Here is a 12,043-nt window from a genome sequence, read left to right on the forward strand (position 1 = left end):
ATCCTTTTGTACTATCAAATCACTTAAAATTCTAAAAGAACATAAATAAAAATATTTTTTTCATTCCAAAAAAGTGGAATTTAAAAGCAAAGTGCTTTAATCTATGAAAGCCCTTTTTAGAACATAAGTCTGCAAAGGGCTTAGAAGACAATGTGACTCAAGTTTAAAACTAAGGCTGGGTTTCATTCAGGACGAAGTTCACACCAGCTAGAACAATGGTTGTTTGACTTTTGGGGGGTTATTAACAGACTGCTTTGAGTTGAAAACTATTAAACCTCTCCCCAGAAAACATTTCATATGTGGAAAACTTTTCATTTAATTCCAGGGGGTGATGGTGAATTGGGTCTGGAAATAGGTTACTAAAGCTATCTAACAATTACCAATTTCGATGAGCTCATCTTACTGTAAGAAATGTGTAACTGATATTGCTAGTCAGAGGACAAAGTATTTGCATCAAAGGTGCAACTTCGTTCCTTAAAGTTAGCTTGTAAGTTAATAGAAGTGTCATAAAACTAGATTAGAACAGGGAGACATAATTTTAGTCCTTTTGGTTTTGTGTGGTGTGGAGCACAGTAGAATTTTGGCAAATGGTTGTTAGGACTCTCTTTCAGGTTTTAAGTTTTTAATTTGGCCAACTTGCCGAGGCTCAAGTTGAGGGGTGACCCACTTTTGCCTGGGTCAAGGCAACCAGGGCATGGAGAAAAATAATTGTTTTTTTCTTTGCAGGAAGCTTTGTAAAGTTTCCCAGTTGGCAAAATCTGTATTCCACGTCTGATACATAGGAAAGCTATGATTAGAAATATGGGTGTTTTAAAAATAAAATTTCCAACTTGCAAAATGCATCTTTGAAAACTTAGGTGGTTCTGTTAGCTAAATGAGTAATATAACATGTCAATTGTTTACGGAGACTTGATCAAGTGAAGAGCTGTATCATGTTTTCTTTATCTGGCATTTGACAGCTGTTAACTAGTGAAATGAGAGATTAAAGTGTGTGCAACTAAAAGCACACACTGGATCCTTTCAAACAAAACTGTGTCACCTTCTATATAAAGTATAATATTAAATTAGCTGATTGGCAAAATATATATGTTATGCTGCTGAGAGAGTTATGTTTACTTAACGAGCAATATACTGTTGTTTAAGTTCAAGAAAATATTGAAGCTTACAAGACAAAAAATTACCATAGCAGTAATATATAAACTAATCTGTATGTTGATCATATTACTGTGTAATTCATCAAACAATATTTTACACAATTGTTAAGTATATATATTTTAAAACATTTCTAATATTGACTTACTGATAAAGAATACTAAATTATCACCTTTACCTTTCTTATCTTTCTTATATCAAAGATGATTGTCTTTTTTTCACCCAGCATTATTTTTATACTTTGCCTATTATATCAGTCTCCCCCACTCCCTTACGTTGGATTGAAAGAGAAAGTGTTTCTCAACTTGTAACTGTTCTCTTATTTATTTTCCATTTCCATATGATCACTTATTTGGACATTGTGGTGTTGGTTTTATAACTAACTGTGGTAGCATACTATTTCAGTTAATCTTGGAAGAAATAAGACAGTATAGCATAGAGGTTAAGAGTGTTGTCCCTGGAGCCAAGACAATTGGTGAATCTATACTCAGCAAATTACTGAGTGTAAGCTTTGGCAAGTTACTTGAATTTGCTGTGCTCTGGTTTCCTGATTTTTTAATGAAAGGAGTAAGTTCAGTGTTCTGGTACCTAGTAAAAACTAAATGAATGTTAACTATAAAAATATCAGTAATAAGAATTATTATTATATTACTGAATTAATTAGTTTAGTTTGCAAACTTAACATCCTAGCACTTAGGTCTGTTTAGTGTATTCATTTGTAATATAGAACAGGTTGGCTGTACCATTCTCTAATCTGGGGTCCAAATGTCTACTTATGTGATAGTTCAGTTCCTTTAAAAAATAATAACTACATCAGTTGTATATTATGAGTAAAATTTTCAAGGCTTAATATCAAGTCAATGACAAAATAAATTATATTCACTTTAATGTTTATGTGAGTGCCTAGTATACTCAAAGCAATATATATAATACACAAATAAATAAAATATAGTTCTTGTACTCAAGTGTTGTCAGTTTAACAGAAAGGATTGGAGAAATACAGAGGAAATATACTGTATTTTCCCAGGTGGATGGAAGTTATGATATCACAATTTAAAAGTTCAGACTGGATTAGTAATAGAAACTGAACAAATAAGAAAGCCAGTTTAAACATGTTGGGGAGCCAAGGGGAAATAAATTGGACTACATACCATACCTTGGTGGTTATTACTTGTTTTCATACCCAGGGATCTCTAAATTAGGTTTTAATTTATATTTATTTCTCCTACATGCTGGTATTACCATCTGCAGGTGTAAAACTTGTTAAAAACTCAGTATGTAGGACACAAGTAGAAACATTTAATATTATTTGTGTAAGAGAGGCATAAATAAAGTATGACCATTGTTAGCATAGAGGTGGGAGAGGTGATGTTCTGTGGAAAAGAATTGGAAAAATCTTCATGGAAGGACATTTGAGCTGGGATTTCAAAGGAAGCATGTGATTCTAGATGAAGTTTGGGAGCTGTAGTGGTATGTTTGCCCCATGCTAGATCAAGGTATCAGAGTAATTCAGAATGAGGATTGTGCATGGTATACTCACGAGAGAATGAGTGTCCATCTGAGCAGGAATATGGGCATGTGTAGGGATATATTGGGAGATGTATTTGCAGAGGTAGGTTGGTGCCATATCTGGTGGGCCTGAATGCCTTTAATTTAAATGTGATGGAGATCCATGGAAGATTTTTTTACATGGGGGATGGTGATGGTAATTGTGGTCAGCTGCTACAGCTGGATCATCCACTAACTGTATTCGTGTGTTTATTGACTTCATGTTTTGTCTCTTTCAGGAAGTTCATGATTTATTACAAGACTATGAGTTAAAGTATTGTTATGTGGACAGAAATAAGCGAACAGGTAAGATTTCTGTTCTAATTCTAATTTTAATTCTGCAGGTTGTCGTTATAGAGCAAAAAAGCTAAGTGTCTTTTTATTCTTAAGCTAATCTCTGAAATTCTTAAGCATTAAATTATATACATGTTACTTAATTTATTTTCTGAAGGTAATATTATTCTAAATTTTAATCACATAAATTAATATAATATTGGTGGCAGCCATTTTGGGGAGCTCATTCTACCACATGGATGCTGGTGCTGGTAAGCACCGTTTGGAATCCTCCCTCTAGGTTATTAGTGCCTGACCTGGCCCTGCTGGGTCAGTGCTGGGATGCATCAGGCCAAGCAACTAACAGGGTGGGGACACAGCCCCACTCACCAGCGGCCAGGCTGCCTTAAGACCCCCTTGAGCCCATAGCAACCAGAGGGGCCAGGACCCAGTTCCACATACCAGTGCATAGGCAGTAGCCCTGGGACCCCCAGGGCCCTGCATCCGGAGACCACAGGACCCAGCTCCAGACACCAGTGGGCAGGTACCAGCCCCAAGACCCCCCTGGGCTCTGGCCCTGCCCACCAGCAACCTGGCTCTAGCCTCTCAACCAGCCTCACACACCAGTGGGCAGGCATCAGCCCCAGGACATCCTGGGCTCCAGCCATATACACCAGTGGGCAGACCCAAGCCCCAAGACCACCACAGCCCCGCAGCCTGCCATGGCAGGACCCAGCCCACTCACCAGCAGGCCGGCACCAACACTGAGGCATCTTGGGCCCCTCAGCCAGCTTCCCCAGAAACCAGCCCCACCTACCAGGAAATCTCACAAGCTTTAGGACACCTAGGACTCTGCAGCCAACTGTGTCAGGAACCGGCCCTGTATACCAGTGGGCTAAAACCAGCTCAAGGACACCCAGGGCCCTGTAGTTGGAGATCCTGGGACCCAGCCCCACCCACCAACAGTCGGACACCTGCTCTGGGACCCTGGACCCTGCAGCCAGAGACCCCAGGACACAACTCTGCCTACCAGTTAGCCAGCCAAGCCCCAGAACCCAGCTTTACCTCCTGGTGGGCAGGTACTAGCCCTGGGATCCCCGGGACCCCAACCCTTTCCACCAGTGGGCAGACACCAGCCTCGGGACCACCACAGCGCTGCAGCCTGCCCTGGCAGAATCTAACCAACACAACAGCAAGACAATACCAGCTCCAGGCGCCCTCAGGCCCTGGTCCTGCCCACTAGCAGGCCAACACCAGGTCTGGGACACCTTGGACCCCTCAGCACCCAGGATCCAGCACCACCCACTAGTGGGCTGACACCAGCTTTGGGACCCCCCCCCACAGGGCCCTGCAGTTGGAAGACCTGGGGCCTAGCTTTGCCTACTAGTGAGCTGGTACTAGCCCTGGGACACCCTGGGCCCCAGCCCTGCCCACCAGTAGGCCAACATCAGCTCCAAGATGCCTTGTACTCCTTAGCCAGTTGCCCCAGAATCTAGCCAGTGGGACACCACCAGCTTTGGGACACCCCATAACCCTCAGAGAACCATGTCAGGAAGCAGCCCCATCTACCAGCAGACCAAAACTAGATCAGGAACCCTGGTTCTGTGACCACCCCCTCCCAGAACTCATCTCTGCCCATGAGAGATCCAGCTCCTCAGCTTGTGACATGGTCCCACTAACCAACCATCAGCAACCTCCTCACAAGGCAGGGCCTGACAACCAAATGGACCAGGTAGCCACGCCTCCCAGACTTCCCACAGTAGCCAGCTCACCACAACAGAAGGACCCATGCAGCCCACATAGGGGGCATCCCTAGAGCATATAGCTCTGGTGACCAGAAAGGCGTGCACTGCTGGCATGCATAGGACGTCTCCTACAAAAGGCCACTTCTTCAAGGCCAGGAAATGTAACCAATCTACCGGATATATAGAAAAAGAAACAGCAAATTAGGCAAAGTGAGGTGACCAAAGAGCATGTTCCAAACGAAGGAACAGATAAAATTCCAGAAGAAGTGAAGTGGAGGTAGGCAATCTACCTGAGAAATAGTCAAGGTAGTGATTGTAAAGATGATCAAAGAACTCAGGAGAAGAAAGGATAAATAGAGTGAGAAGTTAACAAAGAGTTAACAACTCTTAAAAGAGAAAAACTGTATGTTTTTAACAAAGTTAGAAAATATAAAGAAGAACCAAACAGAGATGAAGAATACAATAACTGAAATGAAAAATACATGAGAAGGAATCAAAAATAGATTAAATGATACAGAGGAATGAATCAGTGAGCTGGAAGACAGAATAGGGGAAAGTACTGAAGCTTAACAGAAAAAAGAATAAAAAGAAATGAGAACAGTTTAAAAGACCTCAGAGACAACATCACACATACTAACATTAACATTTTAGGGGTCCCAGAAGGAGAAGAGAGAAAGAGGCAAAGAACATATTTGAAGACACAATAGCTGAAAACCTTCCCTAACCTGGGGAAGGAAACAAACATCCAGGTACAGGAAGCACACAGTCCCAAACAGGATCAACTCAAAGAAGACTACACCAAGACACTTTGTAATTAAAATGGCAAAAGTTAAAGAGAATATAAAAAGCAAGGGAAAAACAACAAGTTACATAGAAGGGAACCCCCATAAGGCTTTCAGCTGACTTTTCAGCAGAAACTCTGAAGGCAAGAAGGGAGTGGCATGATATATTTAAAGTAGTGAAAAACCTACAACCAAGAATACTCAGTAAGGCTTTCATTCAGATTTGATGGAGAGATCGATAGTTTTACACACAAAAAGCTGAAAGAGCTCAGCACCACTGAATCAGTTTTACAAGAAATGTTAAAGGGACTTCTTTAATAAAGCAAAAAAGAAAAGGCACAACTAAAAATATGAAAATTGCAAAAGGAGAAAGCTCATTGGTAAAGGCAAATATACAGTAAAGATAGTAAATCAACCACATACAAAACTAATAGGAAGGTTAAAAGACAAAAGTAGTAAAATCATTTATATCTGAAATGTGTAGTTAAGGGACACACAAAACCAAAAGATGTAAAATGTGATGTCAATAACAGTAAATGGGGGGGAGGGGAGTAAAATGCAGGGTTTTTAAAATGCATTTGAAACTAAGAAAACAGCAAATTAAAATAATAATATAGAGATTTATACATTAAAACCGCATGGTAACCACAAACCGAAATTCTGTAGTAGATATACACAAAAGAAAGAGAAAGAAACCTAAACATAACACTAAAGATAGTCATCAAATCACAAGGGAAGAGAACAAAAGAAGAAAGGAACAAAAAAGTTACTACAAAAACAATCCCCAAACAATTAACAAAATGGCAATAAGTACATACCTATCAATAATTACTTTAAATGTAAATGGACTAAATGCTCCAAAAGCCCACGACCAGATGGCTTCACAGGCGAATTCTACCAGACATTTAGAGAAGAGCTAACACCTATACTTCTCAAACTCTTCCAAAATATAGCAGAGAGAGGAACACTCCCAAACTCATTCTATGAGGCCACCATCACCCTGATACCAAAACCAGACAGAGATGTCACAAAGAAAGAAAACTACAGGCCAATATCACTGATGAACATAGATGCAAAAATCCTCAACAAAATACTAGCAAACAGAATCCAACAGCACATTAAAAGGATCATACACCATGATCAAGTGGGGTTTATTCCAGGAATGCAAGGATTCTTCAATATATGCAAATCAATCAACGTGATACACCATATTAACAAATTGAAGGAGAAAAACCATATGATCATCTCAATAGACACAGAGAAAGCTTTCGACAAAATTCAACACCCATTTATGCTAAAAACCCTGCAGAAAGTAGGCATAGAGGGAACTTTCCTCAACATAATAAAGGCCATATATGACAAACCCACAACCAACATCGTCCTCAGTGTTGAAAAACTGAAACCATTTCCACTAAGATCAGGAACAAGACAAGGTTGCCCACTCTCACCACTCTTATTCAACATAGTTTTGGAAGTTTTAGCCATCAGAGAAGAAAAGGAAATAAAAGGAATCCAAATCGGAAAAGAAGAAGTAAAGCTGTCACTGTTTGCAGATGACATGATACTATACATAGAGAATCCTAAAGATGCTACCAGAAAACTACTAGAGCTAATCAATGAATTTGGTAAAGTAGCAGGATACAAAATTAATGCACAGAAATCCCTGGCGTTCCTGTACACTAATGATGAAAAATCTGAAAGTGAAATCAAGAAAACACTCCCATTTACCATTGCAACAAAAAGAATAAAATATCTAGGAATAAACCTACCTAAGGAGACAAAAGACCTGTATACAGAAAATTATAAGATACTGATGAAAGAAATTAAAGATGATACAAATAGATGGAGAGATATACCATGTTCTTGGATTGGAAGACTCAACATTGTGAAAATGACTCTACCCAAAGCAATCTACAGATTCAATGCAATCCCTATCAAACTACCACTGAACTAGAACAAAAAATTTTTCACAGAACTAGAACAAAAAATTTCACAATTTGTATGGAAAAACAAAAGACCCCGAATAGCCAAAGCAATCTTGAGAATGAAAAATGGAGCTGGAGGAATCAGGCTCCCTGACTTCAGACTATACTACAAAGCTACAGTAATCAAGACAGTATGGTACTGGCACACAAACAGAAAGATAGATCAATGGAACAGGATAGAAAGCCCAGAGATAAACCCATGCACATATGGTCACCTTATCTTTGATAAAGGAGGCAGGAATGTACAGTGGAGAAAGGACAGCCTCTTCAATAAGTGGTGCTGGGAAAACTGGACAGGGACATGTAAAAGTATGAGATTAGATCATTCCCTAACACCACACACAAAAATAAGCTCAAAATGGATTAAAGACCTAAATGTAAGGCCAGAAACTGTCAAACTCTGAGAGGAAAACATAGGCAGAACACTATGACATAAATCACGGCAAGATTCTTTTTGACCCACCTCCTAGAGAAATGGAAATAAAGACAAAAATAAACAAATGGGACCTAATGAAACTTCAAAGCTTTTGCACAGCAAAGGAAACCATAAACAAGACCAAAAGACAACCCTCAGAATGGGAGAAAATATTTGCAAATGAAGCAACTGACAAAGGATTAATCTCCAAAATTTATAAGCAGCTCAATAACAAAAAAACCAGCAACCCAATCCAAAAATGGGCAGAAGACCTAAATAGACATTTCTCCACAGAAGATATACAGACTGCCAACAAACACATGAAAGAATGCTCAACATCATTAATTATTAGAGAAATGCAAATCAAAACTACAATGAGATATCATCTCACACCAGTCAGAATGGCCATCATCAAAAAATCTAGAAACAATAAATGCTGGAGAGGGTATGGAAAAAAGGGAACACTCTTGCACTGCTGGTGGGAATGTGAATTGGTACAGCCACTATGGAGAACAGTACGGAGGTTCCTTAAAAAACTACAAATAGAACTACCATATGACCCAGCAATCCCACTACTGGGCATATACCCTGAGAAAACCATAATTCAAAAAGAGTCATGTACCAAAATGTTCATTGCAGCCCTATTTACAATAGCCCGGAGCTGGAAACAACCTAAGTGTCCATCATCGGATGAATGGATAAAGAAGATGTGGCACATATATACAATGGAATATTACTCAGCCATAAAAAGAAACGAAATTGAGCTATTTGTAATGAGGTGGATAGACCTAGAGTCATACAGAGTGAAGTAAGTCAGAAAGAGAAAGACAAATACCGTATGCTAACACGTATATATGGAATTTAAGAAGAAAAAAAATTTCATGAAGAACCTAGGGGTAAGACAGGAATAAAGACACAGACCTACTAGAGAATGGACTTGAGGATATGGGGAGGGGGAAGGGTAAGCTGTGACAAAGTGAAAGAGCGGCATGGACATATATACACTACCAAACGTAAGGTAGATAGCTAGTGGGAAGCAGCCGCATAGCACAGGGAGATCAGCCTGGTGCTTTGTGACCGCCTGGAGGGGTGGGATAGGGAGGGTGGGAGGGAGATGCTAGAGGGAGGGGATATGGGAACATATGTATATGTATAACTGATTCACTTTGTTATAAAGCAGAAACTAGCACACCATTGTTAAGCAATTATACTCCAATAAAGATGTAAAAAAAATAATTACTTTAAATATAAATGGACTTAATGCTCCAATCAAAAGACATAGAATGTGTGAATGGATACAAAAGCAAGAGCTATACATATACTGCCTACAAGAGACTCACTTCAGTTCTAAAGACACACACAGACTTAAAGTGAGGGAATGGAAAAAGGTATCCATGTAAATGGAAATCAAAAAACAGCTGGAGTAGCAATGCTTATATCAGACAAAGTAGACTTTAAGTCAAAGACTGTAACAAGAGACAAAGAAGGATATTACATAATGATCAAGAGATCAATCCAAGAAGAAAATACAGCAGTAATAAAGCGAATAATAACAGACATAAAGGGAGAAATTGACAGTAACACAATAGTACTAGGGGACTTTAACCCCTCACATCGTTGGACAGATCATCCAGACAGAAAATCAATAAGGAAACACTGGTCTTAAACAACACATTAAACAAAATGGACTTAATAGATATATATATATAGAACATTCCATCCCCAAACAGCAAAATACACATTCTTTTCAAGTGCACATGGAACATGCTCCAGGACAGATCACATGCTAGGCCAAAAATAAGTCTCAGTAAATTTAAGAAAACTGAAATCATATCAAGCATCTTTTCCAACCACAACACTATGAGACTAGAAATCAACTGCAAGAAAAAAATTGAAAAAAACCTAAACACACATGTGGAGGCTAAACAAAATGCTGCTAAACAACCATTGTATCATTGAAATAAAAAAAGAAATTAAAAAACTCCTGAAGACAAATGAAAACACAATGATCCAAATCTATGGGATGCTGCAAAAGCAATTCTAAGGAAAGTTTACTGAGATGCAAGCCTACTTCAAGGAGAAAGAAAACTCTTGAACAACCTAAGCTTACACCTAAATGAACTAGAAAAAGAACAAACAAAGCCTAGAGTTAGCACAAGGAGAGAAATTATAAAGATCAGAACAGAAATAAATGAAGTAGACTAGGAAAACAATAGAAATGATCAATGAAACTAAGAGCTGTTTCTTTGAAAAGGTAAACAAAATTGATAAACCTTTAGCCAGATTCATCAAGAAAAAAAGAGAGAGGGCCCAGATCAATAAAATCAGAAATGGCAAAGAAGTTACAACTAACACCACAGAAATAACAAAGGATCATAAGAGATTACTATGAACAACTATATGCCAATAAAATGGACAACCTAGAAGAAATGGACAAATTCCTGGAAATGCACAGTCTCCCAAGGCTGAACCAGGAAGAAATAGAAAATATGAACAGACCAATTACCAGAGCATTGAAATTGAGTCAGTAACAAAAAACTCGCAGCAAACAAAAGTCCAGCACCAGATGTGTTCACAGGTGAATTCCACTAAACATTTAGAGAAGAGTTAACACCTGTCCTCTCAAACTATTCTAAAAAATTGCACAGGAAGGAATACTTCTGAACTCATTCTACAAGGCCAGCATCACCCTGATAACAAAACCAAACACACCACAAAAAAAGAAAAGTACAGGACAATATCACTGATGAACATAGATGCAAAAATCCTCAACAAAATATTGGCAAGCTGAAATCAACAATACATTGAAAGGATCATACACCATGATCAGGGCTTATCCCAGGGATGCAAGGATAGTTCAGTATCTGCAAATCAATCAATATGATAAACCATATTAACAAATTGAAGAATAAAAATCATGACCATCTCATATATGCAGAAAAAGCTTTTGACAAAATTCAACATCGATTTATGATTAAAACTCTCAACAAAGTAGGGACAGAGTAGGGAGAGAGGGAACAAACCTCAAAATAATAAAGGCCATATGATAAGCCCATATGATAAGCCCATAACATCATACTCGATGGTGAAAAGCTGAAAGCATTTCCTGTAAGAACAGGACCAAGACAAGGATGCCCACTCTCGCCACTTTTATCCAACATAGCACTGAATGTCCTAGCCACAGCAGTCATACAATAAAAAGAAATAAATCCAAATTGGAAAGGGAGAAGTAAAACTGTCACTGTTTGCAGGTGACACACAGTACACATGGAAAATTCTAAAGATGCCACCAAAAATTCATCAATGAATTCAGTACAGTTGCAAAATACAACATTAATATGCTGAAATATGTTGCATTTCTATATACTAACAATGAACTATCAAATTAAGAAAGTGATCCATTTACCATAACATCAAAAAAAACAAAAACAAACAAAACAAACCTAGGAATAAATCTAAGGAGATTTACTCTGTACTCAGAAAACTCTAAGACACTGATGAAAGAAATTGAAGATGACGCAAATAGATGGAAAGATAATACAGTGTTCATGAATTGGAAGAAGTAATATTGCTAAAATGACCATACTACCCAAGGCAATCTACATATCTAATGCCATCATATCAAAGTACCAATAGGATTAGTCACCGAAGTAGAACAAATAATTCTAAAATTTGTATGAAAACTCAAAAGACCCCAAACAGCCAAAGCAATCTTGAGAAAGAAGAACAGATCTGGAGGTATCAGACTCTCTGACTTCAGACTGTACTACAAAGCTACAGTAATCAAAACAGTATGGTACTGGCACAAAAACAGACACATAAATCAGTGGAACAGAATAGAAAGCCCAGAAGTAAGCCCAGACATTTATGATCAATTAATCCAAGACAAAGGAGGCAAGAGTATGCAATGGGGGAAAGACAGTCTGTTCAAGAAACGATGCTGAGAAAAATGGACAGCTCTTGTAAAAGAATGAAATTAGAGCATTTTCTCATACATACACAAAACTAAACTCAAAATGGATTAAAGACCTAAATGTAAGACAGCAAACCATAAAATCCTAGAAGAAAACATAAGCAGAACACTCTTTGACATAAATTGTAGCAATATTTTTTTGGATATCCCTCCTAAAGCAAAGGAAACAA

The 12,043-nt window shown here is 38.4% G+C and overlaps 1 protein-coding gene across 3 annotated transcripts in view; it reads left to right on the top strand.

The window, feature by feature from the left end:
* The window catches only part of RAVER2 (ribonucleoprotein, PTB binding 2), a gene marked incomplete at both ends in the record, with an annotated part of 107,779 nt that overhangs the window by 17,540 nt on the left and 78,196 nt on the right, over nucleotides 1-12,043 (top strand). For all 3 annotated transcript variants that reach the window (XM_079698572.1, XM_079698573.1, XM_079698574.1), the window contains one exon: nucleotides 2,940-3,006. In XM_079698572.1, coding sequence (XP_079554698.1) covers nucleotides 2,940-3,006 — 67 coding nt within the window. The remainder of the gene's footprint in view (nucleotides 1-2,939; nucleotides 3,007-12,043) is intronic.

The sequence above is a fragment of the Hyperoodon ampullatus genome (genome assembly GCF_949752795.1).
Source record: "Hyperoodon ampullatus genome assembly, chromosome: 2".
NCBI classification, from domain to species: Eukaryota; Metazoa; Chordata; class Mammalia; order Artiodactyla; family Ziphiidae; genus Hyperoodon; species Hyperoodon ampullatus.